Genomic DNA, 26832 nt, shown 5'->3' on the forward strand with positions numbered 1-26832 from the left:
CAGAAAATATTGTACTTCAGAGGCAGAGAGAAAGCTGTGCAGCTACTGCTACTTTACTCCTCCTCGTCAGCTGCTTGCTGCCAGGCTCCTCACACGCAGCCTCCCCGCTTTGCTCACACATCAACACTCCTTGCCTTGAAATGATTCTCTACTTTATTATCCATTCAGAAGGAAATACAAACTGATGGAGCCAATCTGACTAAAGACAAAACACTCTGCTTTGGCATCACGAGAGCAGGCATAACAATGCAGCAAGCCGATCTGCCTGGCTCCTGGCATCCTTCTGAGCTGCAGAGCAGGGGGCTGGAAAAAGAGCCCCGGACAACATAGTTACCAGTTCCAAGGTGGTTCTCTGCCCGATTTGGCTATATATGTCTATTTTCCTACCTCCTGTTCACCCCAGTCTAACTTGCAAGGCTTAGGGATGCTCTTGCCTAAATGAATCATATCCAGTTTGCAAGAAGACTCTGCAACCACTGTGGGGAACTGAACACCCATCGATCCTGTACTTCCCCAAAATACATTTCACATTATTACATAAAGAATGACTGCAGAAATGTTATGTGAAGAATCAGACCCACTCATTTGTACCGACGCCTCTTTCCTGGGAAGTGAGCAGCAGCTGGCACTGATGCTGCAAGTAGTGCTTAAATTCAGAACACTTCTTATTTGCCCCACAAGCTGCCCCCAGGGCACCCAACACTCCACTCCTAAGAAAGTCTTCCCAGTCCACATTCACGCCCTCCTTTCCACAAATCCAGTCGTTGGGTCCTCATGCACCCACCACAAGCACCTCCTTCCCAAATGTTTCTCTGCTGCGCCTTTCTCACCAAAGGCACTAACTAGATGGGAGCTGCACACATTTCCTGGTCTTGCTCACTGCATCTTTCAAAATAATCTTTCTGCAGAGTGGGGTGGATTCTGAAGAGGCCTATATGACTTAGCTGTGGAAATGCCACTATCCTCCCATCTGCTCACATACCTTGCTGTGAGCCAGACCTGCTCTGAATGAGACTTGTTCCCGACCACCACCCATCAGGTCTCATACCTATGCCAATGCAATGCATTCACCATTTCCTCTATAAGTCCTACTGTGTTCCTCGCTTTGCCCTCACTGCATGGGGTGTTCTCACAGCATTTTGAAGCATCAGCTGACAGCAGTGACGGCAGCCAGGCTCGTGTACCTGTCCACACACTTATTTGATGGACACAAACACAAGTTTTACAGGCAAGTTTTTACACGGCAGACCAATGCCACAGCACACAATACTTTGTCTTAGCAGGAGCAGCAGTGATCAGTAGTGCCCTTCTGCATTTCCATGTGCAGGCACAGGCATCAAGCCACCAATTGCATTTCAGACTGCTGTAAGGCTGGAGGAGCTCACCAGTATCCTCTGTTCCCCACAGCAGTCTCCCTCTTTGCTCTTTCCCCTGTTGCAGAGGCAGGGATCACATCAGATTTTTAGAGATGCTTTAGTTTTAAATGCTTCTAACAGCCTGACCACAGGTTTCTCACTATATGTTTGCACCCTGCCAAGAGGAGAAGACTCCTGCCCAACAGAGGGCATCGGTTTCCACTGCAGTAGAAATGATTTCTCCTAAACAAACCAATTACAGCACTTCAGCCCTGAGCTGAAGCTCCGTATCAAATGCATCCACATAACAATGAAGACTGTCCAACTGAGAAAATAAAAATGCAGACCAGGATTTACGCAGCAGTTCGTATCTTCAAAGCTCTGCATATGATTAAGACAAAAAAACACCTCGTTGGGGTCCATTCCACAGTAACAGTTAAAAAGAAATTAAGTACCAGCCAGACAACACTCACTGATGTTAATTCTCTGTAGCAACTGGAGCACCCATTACACAGCCTCTTAGCTTTTTACTGCCCTACTTTTCCTACTATGAATGAAGCCAATGCCATCGCTGGTTCTGTTCACATCTCTTCTTTTCTCAGTCTTTACCCCTCCCTGCAGCCATCCATGCCAGACCCAAGCACATCCAAGTCAAATATGCACTGGGGCCAAGCAAAATCCTACAGCCATGGCTTGAAACTGACAGCCTGTGCAGATTTTTGAACACTACTACATAAAATGCCAATATCTCCATGAATGCCCTAAAAGAACAGGAGCAGAAATTATAAAAAAAAAAAAAAAAAAAAAAGAGAAAAGAAAAAGTGAGCAAGTTTCATTAAACAAGGAGACTGGATCTGTCACTAATGGAGGTGTTCCTGCAAGAATGTCATGTCTCCCACCACGGCTCACAAGGAGCTGGAGAATGTGGCAATGAATAGACAAAGCACAGGTGCTCTCAAAAGTAAGGACGACTTCAACTTTCAAACACTTTAAATCCCTTATCTAATACGCAGGAGATTGATACAGGCTCTATTTTTCAGGGATGTTTTGTTAGTGGAAATAATGAAGATAATTTTGAACTAGGATATGTCTCACACCTAATGAAAAGCCCATGAAAAAGTGTGCTTTACCTCAAGGCTCGAAGCACTGAGTTATTTGCCTTTCTAGAGAAATAAACTTCCACTTAAAAATTTAAATACTTCTGACTGCGATTTTTTAATTCACCAACAGATTTTAATTTTAGGTTGAGCCAGCAGGGAGTTATTAAAACTGATAAAACCAGGCTCAGCTATATAGGCCAAATGCTTTGATGTCTGCAAGGTGTACATTACACTTTCTTCTTTTTTAATCCTTATTATCTTTCTATTTGATTCTAACTTCCTGTAAAGTACTGAATTGCTGATAAAATTGTATAAGTCAGCAATTCCTCCATGAGCAGAAGTGGATTGACCAAAGGAAAAAGAGCACTCTTCAAGCATTGCTCCTGCTCCTCCCTCTCCTACACACCTGCACTCCTTTCTCCCTGAAGGACGCCAAGAAAGAACAAATGAAAAACAAGTAAATCAGTGGGTATTACACAAGGAGAGGAAACAGAGAGAAAAAGGAAACGTCAACAAAGGTGGCCTGAATGGAACAGCAGGGGTAAATTCTGTCCAATTCACACTGAGGTTTAATTCATCTCACAAATGGCCACAGACATTTCTAACCCAAGAGCTCTCTAAACTGAATTATCCTCCTTCCAGTGAAACAAACAAATAGAACCATGTGTCCCAAATGAAACTGCCTCCTGTATCTGAAGACAGAGTTCTCTGTGAGGTAGCTGGGGCTGCACCGGACTGTAGAAGCTCAAATACACAATTAATATCTATCAATTGATCCTGCAGTAAAACCATGCTGTTTATTATCTTCTTCAAAGCCACACAAAGCTCAAAATCAATCCACAGTGTAAAGGCTGAAGTGTTAATGAAAAAGCAGCAACTTTCTGTTGTTTGACAGCTATTTCCTAACAGGGAGTAAACACCCCGCTTGAGGAAAAGGGCATCAGCACAACTTAAGGCATAATCTGGAGGAGATGGTTTGTTTATTCACAGGCATTCATTTAAAGCTGCCCTGTCAATGCCATTTCCATTGTCACAGCCACCCAGTAGTCCCTGGACAAACATGTTCATTAAAGATATTGCAGATGTTGCCTTTAGATGAAATTCTCTTCAGGTGAAGTGTCAGACAAAGCAGAATCTTTAGGAAAGGGGAGAGGCAGGGTGCAAGACCAAACTGCGAGATTAGAAGGAAGCAAAGGCACAGGTCCCTCCCACAGCACCTGGAAACCGATATGGACTAGAGATTAGCCTCAACACACAAACAGAAAAGGAAGAACATATTACCTTCCTGATGGTGTTGGGACTGCTTACATTCCAAGGACAGGCAATGAATGCCCATCTGCTGTGAACAGGCAGATCACAAACAACGAACTGGCTTGTTGTCTTCATGCCAAATATGTTTATGGTCTGTATACTGACATTTATTTGCATACAAGGATGTCTGCTGAACCCTGGGAATAAAGTACATTTCCAAGGCCAAGCATATTACAATACTCAAGGAGTGAGATTTTTATAAGGTTAATGAAAACCTGGAGTTAAAATAGCACTCGTGTTTTTGCAGGATGATGGATGAATTCTCATGCTTCACAGTTCAGGCCAACCTTTATCAGACATGGCTTGAGTGGAGACCTCAAAGTTGCTGCAACAAGTCTTCTCACCTCCTTCCTCTAAGGCTGCTGCTGCCACAGCAGCCAGAACCCCTTTGCAGTGAGCACTCACCTAGTCTGACATGGGGAGTATTAGGGTGCAAAATCCTCAGTGGGGTGCTGTTCATGAAGTTAGTGAATGTGAAAAGCTCAGAACAAAAATAATCCTTCATTTGGTTTGTTTACTGTTATTGTGTCATTCAAAAAAATAGACAAAGCCTTCACTCAGAGAAGAAGCCAGCCTCCATGTGCACAGGCTGAACCCAGTGACTCCGTTCTTGTCCCCAGATTGCGATTTATATCCTTGGCTTTGGGAGACAAAACTGAAAACTATCAACTCTGAAAACCAGTAGTCCACGGAAAATGCTACTTCATTCCTCACCCAGTAGGCTCCAGCCACCCAAGGGCCCACGCCAGCCTAATTTCCCGAACACCACACTACTTCCAGAAGCTGCTGAGACAGTGCCACTTCATCATCACAGCCCACATCAGCCCTCAGAGTCAGGCTGTGAAGCAAACAGGTGACTAGCTCAGGGTGCCTCAGCAATGACAGATACCAAAACTTTTCCTAAATGAGCTCAAAAAAACAAGTGAATGTCTCCAGAGCTTTGGTCCTGGGCTCTGGCTACACAACCCAAAAGCACGGGAGCTTTCCTGGAGCTGAATTGTCATTCACCATTTTTTTAAATCAGAAAGTACAAGCAGAGGATGGACTCTTAGTAAATCTTTCACACTGTCCTCTACAACCCAGCTGTCTCAAAGTTTTTACCAGCTGAATGCCTCCATTCCAGAAACAACGATTAAACTTGCTTTAAAATCAGTGAGCTTGACTATCTTAGATCAACAGCAGTGAGGAAGCATTTATAGCAGAGAAAACTCTCCCTCTGCTGCTTCCTCCTTCAAATTACATCTCTCTCCTTCCTAACGGCATTCATAACATAAGGGCTTGATATTTCATGAAATTGGAAAATTACAATCAATGTCTTAATTGCACACCCAATTAAATAATCAACATCACTAAAATGCACAGGCATCTGAGCAGAGATGAGCAGGAGGTGGAAAAACCTGGAATTATACTCTCGAAGTTGTAATTGCTTTTCTGATCAAGGAACCTGGGAAGGAAAAGTGGCAGATGATTTGAAACGTAGACCTCAAGTAGACATGACAGCCTTCAGGCACGAACCAGTTAAGGCAAGCATGAGAGATGTAAACTGGTAAATATTTCTGTCATAAATGCAGACAGAGAACCAGCAGGCTTATCTTGCAACAGTGCAAAGCTAGGTTAGAGGTCTGGAAAAGCTTCACACCACGAATTGTCTAGGGAAGATACAAAGTCTCCCAGAAGCTTTTAACAAGTGGTGATCAGAGACGTTTTGGAGGCAAATGCTCTCATTCCCTGAGTATACCACCCCAGTCTAGCGTTTATTGCTCCTTGGTTACATCATTCCACCACCTGTCTCAGGTAGAAAACCACACGGTAACACACATACCAGCTAGCAGGCATCCGTGTGCCTGGTGTCAGAGCAGACCCTGGTGTCAGCTGAGCTCTGCCACCCATCAGGGACTACTCCCCTGGAGATAAGAGACAAAGGTTTGTTATTCCCCACGTGGTGTACGTGGCCACCCGGCTGCCTGCTACGCTGCAGCTTGGTTCAGACACAAGAGCTTTTTGTCTTGTGTTCAGCAGAAAAGTTCTCTGACAAAACTACTAGTGCACTCTGCAGAACGTAGGTCCAACAGAAAAGGACCTACAGCAGCTCAGCCCTTTTCTCTGTGCTAACTGTTGCAGCCAATACCCAGAGCACCCAGAACTGCTCCAGGATCCAGCCACCTCCTTCTGCCCAGCCCGAATCAGCACTATCAGGAGATGACAGTCTGCTCACCTCTCACTGCTTGCACCCAGAACAAAGCAGTTGTGGACCCCTCAAACTGCTCAATGTTTATTTTCTTGCCCTGGATAAAGGTTCTGTGGATAAAAAGAGCTTTAAAAAAGTGCAGAGTTATTTTTTTTTTTCTTCCCACATTATTTTGGGACCCGATTTTCTTCTTATTGTTTTGTTCTACTCAACTTTTCCTACAGGAGGCAAAGCCCCTTCTCACCCTCTCAAGCCATTTGTTTCCTTTGTGTTGCTCAATGAATGACCATATGTGTTATGAATTAAATTGCACCATGGCCTACCAAATCATCACTGTTACATGTGGTGGATTAAGGACTGTTTGATTCACTCTTCACCATATTATTTGATTAATTTAGACATCTGATGCTTCATAGGACTCCCACAGAGTGAAAACGTCCCCACTGGACGTGAAGAATGAGGGCAGAGACTGGTCAAGACCTTCACCATTTTGACATCATTTCAAAATAGCAAAAGCCAGATTTTTCAGAGTACTAAAGTTTGGAGCGCATCACACCCTGTGCAATCTGGCTTCCAGCACTCCAGCTGCTGTTACAATGGTTCACTTCCAGCACCTGAAGTCATACAACCAGAAATGTACTAATGGATCACTGGGAGAGGCACCCTCCCCTAAAGCCACCACTATGTGGCTTGTATTACCAGTGTGGCAGGAGAACAGCTTGTAGCAAGTTGGAGCAATAGCCAGCTACTCTACTGATTCAAATAGCTTTTTTTACCTGCATTTTCCTTCCCCTTCACAGAAAGCATGGAAAGAATCTTTGCACTACCTTCACCCTAATGACTGCTGCCTCAAATAATATGACTTTCTCTGTGGGTATGAATAATTTTGTACATTTATATTCTCTGCAGAAGACAGCAGTTGATTAATGAACCAAAATACGCTATAAATACTTTTTATGAGCCACATATATGTCTCAGATTCTGAGGGCACTGTTAGCGTGTGCACTGAACAAGAAAAAGGAACACTGTCACACTAGATGTGACAAAGCTGACTCCAGCAATCACACTGGTATTAATAAGCCCACACAGCTTCCATGTCTCCAGTAAAGGCATTTGACAGGCTCTGCAAAATGGGTCTGAATGCTGGTCTGGAAGCCCAGCCAGTCTGCTCCCATTATCAGGAAGACACATGGGGAAGGAAGGAAATTCAATGCAAAAAAGTGAGAATATCTAGATTTAGAAAGCCTTTGAAAGGGGAAAATAATGGCACCACAAACCAAAAACTTGCATACGTAGCAGACTGAAGTCAAAGGACTCAGAAACCAATTAAGGCCTTTATCAAGGCTGTGATGGGGAGGACAATCACCCAAACACTGAGCTGCGAGGCTGGGCACCATTCCTGTAACTGACTCTGCTCTGTGCTCTCAGATCACTGAAGCTACCTTCACCACCCCTGAAGAGAAGCGGATTCAAAGACAGGAGGAGAAATATAATAACTGTATATTATCTAGCTATTACTTACCACTTGAGCTAAAAATAGAGTGGCTTCATTAGGATGAGTATCCGTGTCACACAAATACAAAGATGCTGTACTTACTTGAAATTAAGTCCCTTACATTAGGCATAACAAAATTCAGACATCTATAGATACTTGTGTAGACAAAACTGGTTCCTTAAGAATCCTTATGAGATATCACAAAAACACATGCATGCATTTCAGGCTGTTGTACTAACAAGATACACTGAATAAAAATAGAGAAATTTAAATAATTTGCAGTAAAATTTAGTATTCTCAGTTTCCGAATAACAGTTTCTCAGAAATGTGTGTTATCTTAAAAGACAAGGTGAATATTGATTCACAAAAATAAAAACCAGATGGAAACATGGTGAAAATAAAATTCATCTTTTACATAAAGTGATGCATTTTTTGTCACACATGAGAAAATGCGAAATTCACTTACAGTAGAGGCCAAGGTGGGACTAAATAGATAAACCAGGCCACAGCTAAATCTGAATTCCCTTCTAGATGGACAGCTCTATTATTTCCTCCTCTGTACACATCACAGATGTGTTGTGATATTCTCTGTTGCTTTTCAAGCTCTCCAAAAAATAATTTTCTGGCATTATCATTTTAAAACTTTTAATAAGTATGGGTTCAATTGCAACTTACTCTACAAATAAGCGACTGAAATCCCAAGGGAAATTTTAAAAATGTTAAGGACAAAACTGTTTATACACTACACCATATTTTCTGAAACTGTTACTACTTAAGCATTTGTCAGAAAACAAAATTGTATCTCTGACAGGTTCATTACCAAGCATGACTCACTAATAAGCACTGTTCCTGCAGAAACCCCTCATGCTGTCTGGTATCCATAATACGTTCTGCACAAACACAAGGAAAAGTCACCACTTAAGGGGCTGCAACATGATTTTCACAATTGCATTTCTGTGACAGTCTCTACTTTGCAGATACCTCTCCCACGCACTGGCCATGCTCCGAAGCCCACGGGGTCCCAGAAGGCAGCACAGCAAAGGCAGGTGGGCAGCATGAACACGGAGAGGCTGCTCTACAAAAAACAGTTACGGAGGCTGCGGATCCATGGACATTTCTCACCGCCTGCTTAGAGGCTTCTTGGATGATGAATTCTCATTCTTTGTTCCCATAGGCAATTGTCATACAGTAGCTTTCATAAACAGAACCATTTTTAGATTAATTAGGAACAGAAAGGGCAAAGAAACCCGTTTGGAAGCTGTTCATTAACAATTAAAAAAATCACTTTCTGAGTCCTAGCCTGGGTTTGTTCATAACCAGCTTATACCATTCTGCTCCTGCACTAACACTAACCTTTAGCTTAAATAGCTGTTAACTCGCCAATATTTACTCCCCTGCTCTATTAGCACATGGCAGCAACATCCGCTCCCCACTCCCAGCCTGCTCTGCCCACTGAGCCGTGCTTGCCTGCTCACAGCTCACATGTCCTCAGCACCTCCCCTCCCCACACTGCCCCAGTATCCCCTCTCCCTCAGCCTCTCCGCATCATTTGCTGCCTTTTTGCATGGCATCATCTCAGGAATATTATGGAAATACATCCAGGTGAGACTCCAACGCTTTTAAGGGCTCAACTGCGATCCTCACCTGTCACCATGATGCTTCCACACGCCAAAGAAGAGCAGGGCTGCCTACCTATACTACATCCTACAATCCAAAGGCACAAGGCACCCCATATAGCAGGAGATGCAAAACCTACAGCTCCCCAGTAAAGTAACATCCAGGCTTCTTCCAGCCCTTTCAGCACTCAGTATATGCATCGTTGAGCTACACATGAAAATTAAACTACGTCCGGATTTCTTCCCAGCTTCACGCCTAAATTATCTTTAATTTTGTGTCATAAAAATGATGATGATGTCAACGCACTCAGTAAATTCTCCCAGTAGAATGAGTAGCCAGCATCTTGATGTTCTCAAACTCCCCTAAGCACAAGACACACTGCAAACTCAGCTGGAGGACCGTCTGGGGAGGGTGCAGCTGTTTACTTTTATTATCAAAATCCAATGAGAGGAAGAATCGGTCTTAGCTTTACCATGTACAAGTTTCAAATGAAGCCAAAGGGAACCACCATAAAACCCTCTCTGAAAGTGCCCATGATTAAGCATCACAGACATGAAAATGAATTTACAGTTTGAACCAGATCGGGCTCATCTGATCCACAATGTCCCCACACTTCTCCACAATGTCACAAAGTTGTTTGGACTCTGAATATAAGCAGAGAGTAGACAACTTGTTGGTGGCCAGGATACACGTTAAAAATACTGTTTGGATGCTAAGATGTCTAGATGCATAGAAAGTTCTCGTATCACCTGGAGAAGAGCCATCTTTCAACAGACAGCATTTATTTGCTATACCACAAGGTCTCTGTGTGGCTTGAATTCAATAAATCATTGGCATTAAAGTGTGTGGGGGGAAAAAAAAAAGCTATTCTATTTCTCTATTTACATACTAAACATCAGTCAGAACTAGAGTCCTGCTGTCTTCAGGCATAGCATTCAGCATATATATAGTATTTTGACCTATAGATGACGCTTTTACAATAGGGAGAAGAATAAAAAAAGAAAAAAGTAATCATCTTATTTAAATCCAGGTGCTCAGTGCTAGAGAATTTCTACTACAACAATTCTTACACAATTCCAATAACGAGCTCAGAAGCATGCACAGCACCCTGCCCTACATCTATACAAGTTGTACAAACGTGAAGGTTGGAAAACAAGGCAAAAGTGAAAGGAAAACTACAGGAAAAGAGAAAATCATTATATACTGAACTTATTTTCTGATCTATTGCCTTTTTCTCTGAAGTTATGATACTATTCAAAGCATTTGCTAACATTGCAGTAATAGTTAGTGCCTCTTTAACGATGTTCTCAGCCAGCCCTGTTGAGTTCATCTTTAGCCAAAGACTTATGCTTTGTAAGCCAAAGCCCACTGCTATTTCTCCAGTGCAGCATTTCTTGTACAGATTGTTTCAGAAATACACAACACTGGGAAATATCCCCTCCTCCCACACAGAGCCTTAAAAATAAGAGTGTGAAGTCTGGCTCTCCCAACAGCCAATGCTATTTTTAATAGTTGCATATGTGGCAGGTAGGAGTCCCCCACCCACCTCTCCCTTTGCACCCCTATTCTGAGCAAGAGGAACTGACCTCCTCCAATGCTAGATGACTATCTCCACTTTCATTGCTTAGCAGCACATGCAAGTGCAGGTCAAGTGGCCAGGATGCTGCAGGCTCCTGTGCCACATTCCGCATTAGACATAAACTTCTGTCAACAGAGCACACTGCTACAACTCCTTCTGTCATTAAATGCCCAAAAGAAGGTGTAAGAAGGGGAGTTTTGCATGCGGTGGCAATGGCTGCCTCAGTTCTAAGAGCTTTAGTAATCAATCTTCAGGCACTGCTATGCTGTTATGAGGACTTTGTTCACTCTCCAAACAGACTGGGGTTCCATTTTTCCTAAAAGCTTCAGACAACTGCTGCACCAAGTCCTGGGAAAAGAAAAGCACTTGCTCAGTGACCAATTTGGAGAGGTACTGATACAGATCTGAATGCAAACTGGACAGCAGCAGACAGGGGAAAAACACTAGTTGCAAGTGGGAACTCTGCTTTCACTGCAGGGACAGATGTTGCTGTATCTCAGCGATACAGGCTTTCAACACCAAAACTGTATTTTAGCAAAACTGAACACAGGTGTAGCATTACTGCAATGATATGCTAGCAGCAGCTCACAGAAAATCTGGTTAGCAACTAAGCAGACTTCTGTCTGTCGTGGTCATTATGAAGAGCACTTCTGACCAGCATGGTACTTCACAAGAAATGCATTTATCTCAATTTTAGTGTAATTATTCTAAAAAGGGCAAGCCTTCTGATTTTTCCTACTGGTAATAAGGTTATCAAAAATCTGCTCAAAATCACAACAGCAGCATTAACGAAGGCACAACACTATTTTTGTGTGCATGCACACAAACAACTTTTTGCTATAACACTGAAAATAAAGCAGGTTGAAAAATGATATTAGATTGCAGAGAATCTTAGAAATGCTAAATAAACATACATTCTACTTCAAATAGATGTGCAGATATCCTATTTAAGACACTAGGAGATGAAGGAATGTTCATCTTCTTCAAGCAGAACATGTCAGCTAAACCTTCCTTGAGAGGGAAGCAGTCAAGAGACAGCAGACACAGGTTTTCAAGCAGCAGAAAATCACCTTGCAGTAAAAGCTGCCTTGCATGAGCCAACAAAGGTCTTTGGGAGATTCCACAGGATCTGCCAATGTGCAAAGTGAAATGCAATAGATGGAAGGAAGATCAGAACATGGAGAGATGCCAGGAGGTTGCCACTACTTTTGTATTTAATTACTGCTGCATAGTCTCCAAGGAGTCAGAAAGCCATTATATACATAAGATATGTGGAAAGCATGTGATAGCCACTGCAAGCACAGCATCTTCACATCAGTGTGCACTGCAGCCAGCAGACCTTGCACTCACACCTTACAAACACAAAGCTGCTCTCCTCTCCTGAGTGGTAACAGCCACGGCCACAGCATCTCCTGAGCACTGCGACCTACAATCTGCAGTGCTGATACTGTTGGAAGCTAAAGATAACCTTCATAGATACCACAGGTAAAAAAGAAGGCAGACCTCTAACTGGAGGTGTAGCTTCTTTGTGCACAGAGAAGTTTCTGGTAACTCTCTGGAAGAGTAGACAGTGCTTCAGTTTGCTTCTTTGTCACTGTGTGGGAGGCTTTGAAAATGCAGAGCTTACTCATCTTCACGGGACTGATAAAAAGACACCTTGGCAACAAAGCTTAAGGGGAATAAAATGTTGAAAGTAAACTATTGCATGGACTGGATAGCTCCTAAGAGGTGCAGAAGGGTGATTACCAATCTCTTGGTGACTTTCTCAAGGCAGCTGTTCCTTCCATTGCCAATCTGGGCTGCTGTATCTTGCAGTTTTGCATCTAAGAGGGGGCTTGGATTCACATGTGGGAGATCAGCAGCAAAATAATTGGTGTAAAATGACATCTGTAGAAAGAAAAGCCAAAGTAGAAATACTGCTCTGATGGCTTCGGTTTTGAAAAAAAAACCAAGTAAATTGATGTATTTAATCTTCTGACAGAAAAGGGGAAGATAATACACAAGTTTTTTTTCTCTATAAACAAACAAGTGGATAAAATTCCTGCCTACCTACTCTCTTGCAATAATTCCAAGTGCTGAAGACATTGGTAAGAGATGCAATTTGATGGTTTGACTTTTTCCTCTTCTCCAGCCTCCCAATTCTTCTACAGAACTCAGAGTCAAATGAGTTTAAAAGTCAAACAGACACACCCCTAGCTAAAGGCAGTTTCAGTTAAGAAGGGCTGCAAGTTGAAAATGCAGTAGCCATGTGTTTGTTGCTCTTCTGGAAAAAAAGCTCCCACAGACTGAAGCAGAAAAGCTATCAACTAATCCGTCTTTGTAGACAAAGTTCTAAGTGTGAAGGTGAGAATTACTGAGTCATTCCTCCCAGGGCTGAAAATCCTAGTTTGATTTTGGCATAATTAAGTTTCCTCTTCAGAAACAGAAAGAAAACTAGCAAAACAGCAGAAAATAAGAAAACTATGCATGCTACCACGAAGCTTTTTTAATAAGCATAGTTACAAATTTCTGGGCTATTCTGTAACTGTCAAGTCCTAATTAAAATACTACATTTCTCTGACTCATGGTGCTGTAGGATGTATGTACATTATTCACATGAATATTAATCTTTTCCCAGGTAGGAGGCTGAGTTGCTCAGGAGATTTATATTCATATCCTATGTGGAAACTGATGGCATGTTTTTTTTTTCCAAATTTCATCAAGACCATTAACAATTAAGAGCCATGAGAATCGTTTCAGTAGCTTATGTTCGAGAAATCCAATACTTGCAAGCTGGAGCTCCATGAGTATTAATATGAAATAGCATCAAGCATTGAGTGAGAGGAACAAAGAAAAGAGCTGGAGGCATCACTTTGAACGTTAAGGGCTGAAGCAGCAGCTAGAAGAAAATAGGGAGATAGTCCTCTTGAAAGCATCTAGGTAATGACAGAAGATGGAAAAATGTTAATATGGTGATCAGATAAATGAGGCAAGACCTTTTCTAATTACCGAGAGAATCACCTGACACGTTAGGCTACTATCACAGGGACCTTTAAAACCCTGATACCTATCTGGATAGCCAGTATTTGTACCACTGACTTTCAAACAAGATGCAGAAATAAGGTGATGATGCATAAGGTGTAGAAGGCAACTAGCAAAGCAGCAATCCTAAGTTTAAGAGAAATGTCAGACACAGAAATGAGCTGAGGATGCAAACAAATCTGAGAAACCTGACAGTTTTCCTGATACCTTGGAAGGTAAGGAGTGAGGCAAGCAAGATAAACACTGTGTAATTTAAAACTGCAAATTAAACTCAGAAAATCTGTAGCTAGAACATGCATGAAGAGAAAGAAGTCAGGAAGCTGTTAAAAAAACAGACATGAATCATGAGCTACGTCAAGTGAAGGGGAAACAAAGGAGGTGCACCGAGGAACCAGTTCAAACACACCACAAGTTTTTCAGGGGTTTCAACCTTGAATTACAGGTACCACCCTGAGGAAGTCTGCACGGATGAACAGCAGTGCAGATGAAAAAAAATCAAAAGGGCAAAGTACGAAATTGCACAGCAGTGAACACACAGTATGACCCAAACCACCATGGCTACTACTTAAAGAAAGGGAAACCCATCATCATCAGATGGCATCTGGAACATCTGACACCGTAATGGCTTCAGGCCATCACTAACAGGAACAGGTGCAATCAGACAGTCAATAACATTAAAATGCTCTCTCTCTTTTTTTTTTTTTTAATAGGAAAGAAAAAAGTTTAGCACGTTAGGAAATAGAGTGCTGTAGAGGAAAGCAAAAATGCAAAAGCATAACAGGTTGCTATACCTGAGACTGAACCTCTTGTCCTTTTTGCACCACTTGTGTGCATTTTCCTGCACTGGCACAGAACTAAACTCTTTTGCCTGCATTATCTACAAAACAACAGAAGTTCTAATTTCTAAAGAATGCTAATGGTAGTCTTAAATTTCAATGTAGCACTGATCATTCTGATCTAAATTCACTCAGCTCAGAAGTGAACTAAGCACAGTAACTGTCAGTCAGGAAAGGATTTACAGTCCACGTAAGCCAAGGGAAAAGCCATATCTACTACAGGACTTCCAATACAAAAACCTTGTCTTCCCCAGAATTTGCAAAAGATCCAGTACAGAAGTTGTTCTGCCACTGATAGATACATACTGTAACATTATTTCTTACAAAACCAGATCAGGACAAAAAGCAATATAAAAAAGTAATATTTCTAAATGTATTTCATTAACTCTGCACTTTGGGTAGTAGGCAATAGTTCATCATCTACAGAACATGAACACACCATATGTTCTCGTTCTGTAGGCATACAGATAGATAAAAGCAAAAGATTTTTATTACTTTAAAAAAACCACAAAACTTCTGAGGGATTAATCGCTATTTTCTAAAACAAGGGTGTTTATACTGTTGAAGAAAATGTCACAACCTTTTCCTTTTGACTTCCCAAATCAAGATTATTTATTTTTAAATGCTGCTTTCACGAGATGGAAATACTAAGAGTTATTATACACCCACTTTCAGTTAGTATATATAAAAATATTTGATGTAAAACTTCCCAAGGAACATTTTCACACGACAGATAATACAGATAACTCCCACTAAGCTAACAAGCTATCCTCAAGTCGCCTTGAGAAACAGCCTTCTTTCTCAGCTGCTCATCAGGAACCTTGTAGCCCAACTCAGCCGACAATGCAGCTGCCCCACACCAGCCCCAGCTGCACACCCATCACTCATCACCCATCACCAACCAGAAGCAGTGCACTATTAACCTTCCCTGCACAGAAATCAGCGTACGGCATGCAGTGCAGTGCTAACTCAAATTACGGCAAAAGGTTTATTGACTTGGATATGTTGGCTAAACGCAGTCCTGTGCAAAACACACGCAGACTTGCCTTCCATTTTGCCAAAAAAAAAAAAAAAAAAACCTTTTTTTATTTGTGACTGCATTTTCAGTAAACAAAGAAAAACAGTACCTGTGAGTCTTCAAATGGAATGTATAGAGGTGCCATCAAAAATCTGGCCATGTGTCTTTATCAGACTTCCTTAAAACCTCTTTTACCGGAGAGAAATATCCCTCAGTTCACAGACTCACAACTAATTCATGTCAGAGCTTTTTGGCAGTACATACATTTGTGAACAACAATTTTCGAGGATGAAGCACAGAAAGAGTTAAATTTCATCAAAAATGAACACCTGGAGAACTCACTAAGAAGTGCAGTCACTGCCATCAGACGAGCCTGATGTGTTAGTTTCACAAAAACCAGGTCACATATCCCACTTGTTTTATGTTTTTGTTGCTCTTTTTATGTTTTAATTTAAAAAATATGTATTCAAGTAGTAAAGTAAAGTAGTAAAGTATTAAATTAAAACATATATTAAAGTAGGTTTCATTACATATATATATTAATCGTATTATATATTTTATGGGGGTTGTTCCAAAAGTAATGTCTCCTATCTTACGACACCGGTCTCCAACGTCAAAGGCAGATGGTATGGCAGTAGAGGTTGACCCTTCCCACCAGTGTTCCATTCCATTCTGATGCTGTGTTACAGATGTGGCAGCAGAGGGATGGCATGACAAAACAGCCTCTGACATGGAAGTGTGTATGAAAAGAAGGGTGCCACCGAATTCCATCATGTGGAAAAAATGGCACCAACTGACAGCCACTGATGCTTGCAGAACATTTATGGAGATCAATCAGTGGATGTGAGCACAATGAGGCTGTGGTGGGTGGGGTTTCAGCATTTGTGACAGCAACAGTGGGTTGCTTCTGCTGGTGCAGATTGTTGCAAGTGCAGCATGCAGGCTCTTATTCATCACTGGTCAAAAGGTGTAGTTAATGGTAGTGACTGAGTTGAAAAAGAGTGTTTTGTAGCAGAGAATTTGCTCCATTAAATAGTGTTACTGTGCTCTTTGTATCAGTTGCAGTTTCCATGGAAATAATTATGAAGTATTACTTTCAGAGCAACCCTTGTATATGTGGCCCTAGACAATTCCTCTTCGCTCAGTGCAGCCCAGGCAAGGCAAAAGGCTGAACACCCACGATTTAGCCCCAAACCTTTTTATTATTTTGCAAATTTGCAAATTTTGTGCTGACTTCTCTGCTTCTGCATCTTTTCTGATAATTCACCTCTAGTTCCAAAGACATCAAACTGATGGTAGAATTAAATAACACTATCAAATAATACTGCAATCCTGTACAGTATTTGATTGTGTTTTGCCTCCATAACATCAGAATAGTAACAAGACAAAAGAAAGGAAACCTTCAGCCACAGATGGAAAACACTGGGAGGAGAAAGAAGGCATGAAGCAATTCTCTATCCTACCTCTTGAAGTTGCATTCGAACTTTGTTAATGGCTCGAATCCAATGGGCTCTCGCTGGAGAAAACGGTGGTGGTTCGTTGTCACCACTGAACCTTAACAAGAAACAAAATCATTATTTGGCAAATACTCATCTGCAACATTAAAGATTCAGCATGGTACAGTGCAGCTGCAGCTGAAGTAACCAACAGGCTCCCAGCAGACACAGCTGTGCACATGCTATGACAAGTGAGAGGCTAACGCAGAGATTTCCTTATGTATAAGAGGTTTCTGTGTGTGAAAGAGCTGCGTTGGAAGCTGGTGAGTTGAAAGATAAAAGCTAAGATACAATCCCGGCCTTTCAGTGGAAAATCCATGCAGATAAAAGCTTAGTTTAAAATGTTTTCATTATTAAACATAGCCCCAGGAGAAAGATGTTATTAGTCAGAACATCAGGAAACCAGTCCAAGATACCTGATCAAACCTATTCAGCATATGGGTATCGTAACTGCATGCAGAGAAGCAGATGAAAGATCTGCCACCCTCACGCCTGTTGCAGGTCCCTTCTAACTGTCTCTTTCCATTCACTCACCACTGCCACAAATTTACAAACCCTTTTCCATGGAAAGGCAGGCAACAAGGCTCTGCTTTTTTCCCTAAACTCTGTGCCTTTCTCAGTGCGCTCTTTCCTACAGTTTTTGAAGAAGGCATATGCATCTGGCAGCAATGTGTCCCACAACATACTTTATACTCCCCACACTCGTGTAATGGGCCCTTGATTGTATCCCTTCCTTTGTATGCTGCTGTATCACTCTGAGATGGATCAGGCACGGTTGGCAGTATAAAAACCATAGCTGATAGCAACAAGCACCCATGCTACACATTTAGCTCAGGTGCAACTCCAGAGATTGCAGTTCAGAGCTAAATTCACAGTACATTCCATAGAGACAGCAAAGTGTTGCCACAGTGGAGAGAAAGGAAGCTAGTGATGCAGTAATATCTAAACTAGATGCCTAAATTAGCTTGTAACCCTCCATGTAAGCAAATATAGGCCAGCCATTCTGGGACAAATCTCCTGCTGCTCTGTAATAAGAAGAAAGTGAGTCAGAGTTTAAGAACAGCTCAACACTTTTTATAGCCTTGTTTTCTTTTTTAAAACTTTAGTGTAAGAGTTGCCTACACATGAACTACTGTGGTTAATTCTCTCACATAAGCACAGTAACACCAGTCTAGTTGTACTCTCCATGCAGCATTCTCCAAAGGACACAGGTAGGCAGACATAGTTCCATGGATCTCACTGATCCATCCACTTTAACCAGATGAAAATAATCCCTCGTATTTTTGAAAATATAACCATATCACATTAGGGGCTCCAATGACTTAATTATCACAAGAAAAAACAATTTGTTTGAAAGATAAGCAGTGGAATCTGAAATTCCTGTAAAACCAGGAGACAGCCTACAGTTCTTCCAAACTTAACTGAAATGTTTCTGTGGGCTCTCTTTAATACTGTCTTGTAAAATCAAAGTGTAAGGACAAGAAAAGCCGGCATAATGAGTCAAAGCAACACACTGATTCACACAGTAAGCCTGCAAACTACACAAGCAGTAACTAGCTGTGGTTGCTCACTACACAAGAAAGGAAGGAGTGCAGCTCAAGCCCATCACTACATGTATTTCTTGGTTTTGAACACACATGAGCAATAGAAGTAGCTATCCTTGGGCTAGACTACCTTTATCAAATGAAACAGAAAATACAGCAAATGAGTTTCATTAGCAGGAATACAGAAAATACAGTTTAATTTTACTCTCATAAATAACTAGTAATTACAAACTACACGTAATGGTGTTTCACAGATCAGCAACGTCAAGTTTGTTGTAACACTGCAAGAACAATGTACATAATTTGCTCCATGAAACAACAGAGAGGAAACTTCCTTGCACTAGTTGAAAAGATCTCAAAACAGAGCACTTCACCTACCTCACTCGGGCTGCCACATCAACGTCCTCGGACTTGTCAAGTTCCAGGGGTAGCTTAGCTGTAGAATGATCTGCATGCTTCTCCTCTGCCTCAGAGACCTCCTCCTCTCCTTTGCTGCGAGGCTCCTCTTGCTCCCTGAGCCATGTCTGACTGTCCTTATGGTAGCTGACCAAACTGTGGTCGGAGTAACTCGACTCCCGCTCCTGACGATCATCGTCTTGCTCAGAGCCATGGGCACTTTCATGGGAATGATCCAGCTCACTCAGGTGAGAGCTTCCCTGGCTGACATTACAAGAGGAGCCATATCTACTACTTCCAGCAGGACTATGAGAAAATAAGAAAGTCCATCAGATAAAGCAAGACATGTTACCAAGTTACATTTAACAATTATGTTCTCTGAACTAGATCTAGACTTCTGAGCTTCAAAACTTTGGTAGGCAACAGAATTACTTCATACACAGCCCACCAGTATACGGACCCTGTATGTTACGGAGTTACAGTACACTTTCTAGAACCAGCTATTTACTTTTTCGCCCTCTGTCAGCTAGAAACAGATAGTGAAGGTATTCTAATAACCATGGAGGATATAGAATGGAAACATGGAAATTCAGAGAGGAAGTGCCTGTCTGCTACAGTTTCATTTCAGCTTTAAAATGGCCATTTAAGTTGTTAATAAGAAAACTAAGTTAACTTTATTTTTAATAATATTATGCACTTATAGTAAAATACATTGAAATCAAGATTAAGGTTAAGACCATCAACTTAAAGTCTTTCACAAAAGCGGAGCAATTATTCACAAAGGGAAGACACATACCTCATTCCAGTGAATTTTTCTCAAGAATTTCATTTATGAAAAAGCACCACCACAGGAGTGTGATCTCCATGACTCAAGACACCACTGCCAGGACTGAATCCCCAGAATCCTCACACAAACTACAGTGGATGCAAATTTCCAAATTTCTCATGCAGTCAGGAAAACTATGGCCCAGCCACAATAAATATTTCAGTATAAGAATTAAGCAGCAGTGCTGTTTCTCTCACTTGCAGAGTTAGGAGAATGGGAAGCCAGACAGGAAGTGCTGGGAGTGCAGTGGAGCAACTGTCAGATCAGACGCACAACCACTTTTACTTACACTACCCACACATGCACATTTTTGAAGTCTCTGCTTTGATTTCTGATGACAATTGTAACTTCAAACATAGACAAGTCTGAATACAGACTCACGAAATACTGGTATTTTCCTTAAGTAGCTTCCCTAACTGCATGAAATAAGCTTTGCAGAGATTTTAGGAAGAACAAATATTAGAATACCTTCACTGACATCTCTGAAAATGCTTTAAAAGCTTCAGTAATGTGAAATGAATCTACTTGGTTCTGTAATATGTTAGCAGTTAGTTAGATTTCTCTCTTAAAATCTTTACTTTGAAGTTTTACTCCTTTGAATATATTATCTATATACCTATATATGTTTGGTTTTTTTTTAGCAAACACGAGATAACAATCTCAAAACAAGAAAGCAAAATGACTGTATACAGTCTATTAAAACACAAAGAATTAAACTTCTGAAAGACTCACGAAATTGGCACTAAAAACATCTCATTCAGTGTGACAAAGTGTAAGAACATGCAAAATATCACAGACAAAAAAGAATGGAAAAGGATTAGAAAATCATGTAAGAGCTTCAGCAGTACTAGAGACTGTGGTTGACCACATCTCCTGTGACAGCTATCAGTGATACTACAAACACTTAACGAATACAGATGGGACTGAGCTACTAACATCAGACACTAAGGTCAGTATCTACTGCTGCACTACTGCATTATAAATGGCAAACAGCTGAAGCCATTTATAACTTGTCCGTAACTAGCCTTTTCTCATTCAGTTGTTCCATGCTACTCAGGTCTGCAGGCTGTGTGCCAGGATGAAGTGTTACTCCATGAGGAGCAGAGTCAAGCTCAGTTTCCTTCACTTCAGGCTGGTCTGCTACAGACTTGTCAGCTTGATCTTCCTGCAATTCGGTGGAAATCACATTCTGCTGGTCTTCAGACACTTTATCAAGCCTCTCTCCCAGCTCTTTGTTGGATGTATCATCAACAGTGCTTGCACCAGATGGTTCTTCAGAAAGTTCATTGTCTACAGTGTCAGGCTGCCTTGAAGATAAGTTTACTTCTGTATTTGCATCAGTCAGTTGATCTGAGACTGCAGATTTTGAGTATTCATCTGAACTGATTGTTCCTAACACCTTGTCATCTGGTTTTGACAAAGCCTGTGGTGGTTGTACATGTGGTTCCTTTTTGGCAGAGGTCTCCCTGTTGTCTTTATGCCAGGGAAAGGAGAAATCTATTTTTTTCCCAAATACTGCTCCTTGGACACTATCTGGCTTACTCACCTTTTCTTCAGTGCCTCCTTCAAACAGAGTGGAAGAAAGTTTCTTAAAGCTGGACATGAGGCCCTGATCTGCCCCTGCTCTATTAACAGAAGGTGGCTGCTGAGAGAAGAAAGACCCAAACGGCCTTCCACTGTCAGAGGATGACATGAAGCTGAATTTCGGCAAATTAGGCATGCTTGGTATTTCAAAGACTGTTTTACTGCTGTTTGCATCTGAAGGAATGTAAGTAGGCTTACCCTCTTTCTGCAAGTCACCTATGGAAGGGATTTCTTCCAAGTGTATCTCATTAACTGACAGATCTTTCTCTTGTTCAGCAGTTTGCTGTTGTACTTCACTTGTTTTCTCTTCATCCAGAGGGGGCAGAGGAACACTGGATTCATCAGCTGGAGTTATGGTTTCTCTACTGCTACTACTATTCATGTCTGGGTGATCGATATCAGCAGTAGTCTGGTTCTCCGTAACAGCAGGCTCTGATTCAGTTGTAGCACTCTCACTCAACTGGGAAAGGTTTGTGCCTGTCCCATTAAGTGGGGCTTCAGTTTCCATTTCAGACCCACCACTAGAGCCAGTATGAAGGAAGTCAACAGCTGCCTTTTCTGTAGAAGCACCTTGTTCCTCCATTGTGTGTGAAGACACATCTAGTTGGCATGGATTTACATCAGACTGTTCAGCGGCCTCAGTCTGCTCTGTATCAACTACATTACTGAAATCAGATGCCTGTGACATAGGATCTATCATTTCAGAGGGCTGTGCATCACCAGCCAGCTGCAGAGCCTCCAGATCTTGATTTTCACTAGAAACTAACTTTTCTGGAGTGATCCTCAAAGATTCCTCTTTACAGGTTTCTGAGTTCCTATTTTCTTCATTTTCTTTTCTCATGGAAGATTCTTTTGTAGAGTTTTCTTTTGAAGCAGTCAATATATCCTGATTCAGAGAGCTTATAGCATCTCTCTTAGACTCTTTGGCTGCAGTTACACCTTCTGCCTTCTTAGCGTCTTTTGCTGGAACAGACTCAATAATGTCTTTCTTTCTGTTGCCTTGAGGTTTAGGAGTGGATTGTGGAGGCATCTCTTTTGGAGATTCTTTTGGACCTTTAAAGATGCCAAAGAGATCGCTTGTGAAAGTTGGTGCTGGGCCACTTGGGAGAGAAGAGAAACCAAAGAAAGAGGAGCTTTTTTTCTGTGCAGTGGGAGGTGCAGGAGCTTGAGGCTGGGAAAAGAAATCAGACAATGTTTTGGGTGGTTTCATTTTTGTCATGAAACTTGAAAAAATTTCAACTGAAGAATCCAGAACTGACTTATCGCCCTCAGGTTCCTTAGGTTTGTTTTGCAAATTAGAGGTCTCTGGTCTTTTAGAAGCAGAGTGCAGATCTTGTGCCTGTTGTAACCTGTCTCCAGGGGTTTGTTCAGGTAATTCATATTTTGGCAACTCACATTGTGCACATACTTCTCTAGAGACCACTTCACTTTTTATGTCACTTGTGCTGTTTGAGCCTTTTATATCCAAGGAATCCATTTTGTCATTTATGGCTGGACTATAATCTTTATTTTCAGAAATTTGTTCTTCTGAAGAACAGGACTGTTCTTTATCAACAGGTGAAACAACAGTGTCTGTCTTCCCTGTGCTACCCAGAGCATATTCTTCTGCCCTTAAGGAAATAGTCTGCTCGCCCTGAGAATGCTCCTGCACACTGGGAATCTGACAGCAAGGATCAGAAGGAGCTGAACTGATTACAGCAGTGTCATCAGTGTGTGGAAGCTTTTTGAAGTTGCTCTCTTCAGCTATCTCTGCAACACTTTCTGTGTTTTCCAGAGATATCTCTGATTTATTTTCGGTCATAGTGACATTATTAAACATTTGTCTGCCAGTCACTGCTGCAATTATATCATTTACTTCTTTCTTATTGTCTGCATCTTGTTGCCTGGTAGTTCTGATGCCAGAGTCAGTGGAAATACTTTGCTTCATAGATGACTTAGAATTTGCTGGTTTCGCTGGTTTTGCATTAGACTCTTGTCTTGGTGCAGTTTGTGGTTTTTCATCCAAAAAGGATGTCAAACTGAAGAAACCAAAGCTAGTACTTCTTTGAGGTGTGGTCTTCTCAGCAGTTGGACCACTGGAAAAGAAGGAAGGCAGACGAAACAGTCCCTCTGTTTCTTGCTGCTTTGCACCAGCGGGAGCAGCAGTGGGTGCTGGAGGCTTGGGTTCATCTGATCCAGTGAAGAATGAGAATATGCTTCTACTGGCTGGCTGTGCTGACTGTGATTTTGAAGCAGTGATATCAGAAAAGCTGAATGGCAAACTGAATCCTGATTCTTTAGGAGTCTGATCTGGCCTCGGTTTTGTCTGATTAACTGTTCCACCTACACAATTTCCTCCTTGCTGCTTTGGTGGAGCTGTGGGCACACTGCTCTGCTGCACAGTTGAATGTGTCAGCTGGCTTATTTTGGGACCTGCAGCATCCCCAGGAGGTACTGTCTTATTCTCACGGGAACCCTCCTCAGCTTTTCTGCTAGGGCTAGTGGAGATCTGCCTGTCCACACCTCTTGTTCCCACTTCTTCCTTAGGAGTTGAGGACAGACACGGCATACTGGCACTCTGGTGACCACCTGACTTTTCAGGTTTTTGTCTTGACTCTGCCACAGTTCTGCTGTGGGTTTTTGGCAGAGTTGCAACACTTGAGGTTGGTTGAGAAGACACAGCTTCAACTTTGAAGAGATCTCCGAGGGATCCAAACAATGATGAGATACTGGATGCTTCCTTCTGTTCTGGATGCATTGCCTTTTCTGCTTTATCATTGTGACTTCTTTCCAGATCTGGAGATGGCTGTGATTCTTTGCTTACTTGTGTTTTGAAGAAGTCAAAAAATCCAGAAGTTTGGGGTTTGTTGGTCGTTGAGCTCGCAGGAGAATCTTCTCCAAGACTGAACAGTTTCAGAGCACTTTTAAATAATGTTTCCTCGGGCTCAGGGGCTGGGTGGCTCTGATTTGGCTGTGACTGACTGGATTCATTAGTAGTCACATGCCGTTCAAGATGCCTGGAAGCCAGCTTTGCTTTAACAGGTCGTTCTTCTCTTACGGGCTTGCCATCTGGAGCAGTTTGGCTCAGTTGAGAAGGAGACTTTGTTAACCCTGTTTTTTAACATGGATGTTTTCATTCTGATTTAATTCCAGCTTTTCATTTCTAGCGGCTTCTGAATTAAGTTCTGATGAAGTATTTCTTCTTAGTTCTGATATAACAGGAAACTTTTGCCCTGCCTGCATCCCATCCGATTTCCTATTTGGTACAAATGATAAAACATCAGGTTTGTTTTCAGATGGTTTTGACTGTGTCTCTGTTCTCTTTAAGGAATAATCCTCAGTTGTCCCAGAGTCAGGTCCTGAAGACTTTCCAATCAGTCCACCCAATGCAGAAAATAAGGAGGTAACTTTGTTCACTGGTGTTTTGTTATCTTCTTCAGCCTTTTTTGCTTCTGCTATTCGTTCAGTAGTTGCCACAGTTTCTTCAGCTTTAGGAGAAGATTGAAACAGATGTAAACCAAAGAATCCTCCTGATGATCCACCCCCAGCAGTTGCTACAGGGGCATCCTTATCCAATTCCTTGGTATGAATGTCCTTACTTAATGATTTATCAGAAGCCCTTCTGGAACGTGTTCTAAGATCAAGGGTTAGTGGTGTTTCCTCTGAATAATTCTGGGTTTCCTTGTCAGGTCTAAAATCAACTTTGAGTTTTTGAAGTTTGTAACCTGAGAAGTCTAGCGGCTGGTCTCTCTGAGAATAAATAGACTCTTCAAACATCTGTGAAAACGTCTCCAAATTCATGTTCATTAACTGGTCACTCCTCTGCAAAGCTACGGACAAATCCAGAGGTTTATTCATTGTGTAATCATCCAAACTCTCTTCTTCGGCAAACCAAAACAGCTCATCTTCGCTGCCAAGAGGGACTTTAAAACCACAAACAGCAACCGTGTTATCTTCCAGCACAGCTCTTGGAATGCCGCCTATCTGGAAATTATAATCCCAGCAGTCTGGGTAAGAATAAGTTTCAGGAGCACAAACGTAGACATACTGCCCAGAGGGATCGGTGAGGAGCGAATACACATACTGGCTATCACTGTACATGTAGTATCCACAATCACCATCTTCCGATGGCCACCACACACCCTGCTCAAGCATCATCAGCCACTCTTGATAGTCTTGGCTATAGGATGAATACATAAAGTTCTCATCTATACTTAACGTCTCTTGGTCAATTAGTGTCCACATAGTTCCATCACAGCCAGAGGAGTAGCTTAAATCCATGGGCAGCTCTTCAAAAGAATAACTGCCATCTCTCTCAAATGGTGGAAAGTTACTATAATTTTCATTGACAGAATTAGCAGTCCGTGCATCATTTTCTTCTGAATAAACATCCTGAAACAGTAAGTGGTCAAATGACTCATGTGACATCATACTTAAATCTGAACTCTGTATATCAAAGTTGGCATTACTCCGCCAATCCACCACATTTGCATTTCCATCCTTTTTGCAGAGATTCACTACCACATCATTTTCAGGCCAGTCCAAGAACTGAGGGGGAAGAACAGAGTTCTGATTCAATACGTAGTAAACCGGCAGTGCTATTTCATGAGAGTCAACAAGCTCCCCCACTTCATATTCCCACTCAAAGCTAGAATGACTTCTTGTTTCCTGATATGCTGAGTAGTGCTCTGTAAGATTGTGTTTTTTATTGGTCAAATTAAGAAATTCATTTGATCCTTTGTTTAATAAGGTTGGGAGAATTTTAGATTCTGTGTCCTCCTGATAAGGGACATGCCTATTACTTACTGACTTTCCAGATAAGTCCTGTACCTTGGCTTCAGGATTTTGGGCAACTGGGAACACAGAATGCTTAGCTGTGTTATTAACATTTCTGCTGGCCAGGTGGTCAGTAGCTTTGGAAGCTTCCACCATGTTCACATTATCTAGCTTCTCCTTTGGTTTGGGCAAGATGTTTTTCAAGAAGCTAGAAGACTCTTGCTTTTCTACAGTATCAGAAGTTATTGCTGAGTCAACAGGTTTTTTCTCTGAGATAGAATCCTCACTTCTATCAAAAAGCTTCATGAAACCCAAAGAGCTTGATTTCATCTTATCTTGCTTACATTCAGACAAATTTTCATTTGAGGCAAATTTAAATAAGCCAGAAAATAATCCGGAACTGCTTTTTTGGCCATCATTTTCGCTTTTCACAATCAACTCTTGAGTATTGGCTGTGTTGTCATTGGAAGAAATGTGAAGAAATCCAGAAAGAAAACCCGGTGTGTGCTTCTTCTGCTTATCATCTTTATTTGCAGCTTCTAACACTCTATCTGAAGAGATGGATTCAGCTGAGCTGTGATTTAAGTCTGCATTTAATCCTTCTCTTGTTAAATCTCCTTTTAAATTTCTAGATTCTTCCCGAGCACTCTTATTTCTCTGCAGATCTCCTGTAACCTTACAAGTAACAGAGGCACTTTCCTGGTGTTTATT

General features: G+C 41.7%; 1 protein-coding gene across 2 annotated transcripts in view; it reads right to left on the minus strand.

Moving 5' to 3' along the window:
• Positions 1-26832, minus strand: part of UNC13B (unc-13 homolog B) — a 204221-nt gene that overhangs the window by 111454 nt on the left and 65935 nt on the right. For both annotated transcript variants that reach the window (XM_042838404.1, XM_042838403.1), the window contains exons 9-10: positions 18939-19262; positions 16984-17074 (exon numbers count right to left, since the gene is read on the minus strand). In XM_042838404.1, the coding sequence (XP_042694338.1) occupies positions 16984-17074; positions 18939-19262 (415 nt within the window). The remainder of the gene's footprint in view (positions 1-16983; positions 17075-18938; positions 19263-26832) is intronic.

This window comes from Centrocercus urophasianus, unplaced genomic scaffold (assembly GCF_019232065.1).
Source record: "Centrocercus urophasianus isolate 14NV4802_14NV808 unplaced genomic scaffold, USGS_Curo_1.0 seq_8, whole genome shotgun sequence".
Taxonomy (NCBI): domain Eukaryota; kingdom Metazoa; phylum Chordata; class Aves; order Galliformes; family Phasianidae; genus Centrocercus; species Centrocercus urophasianus.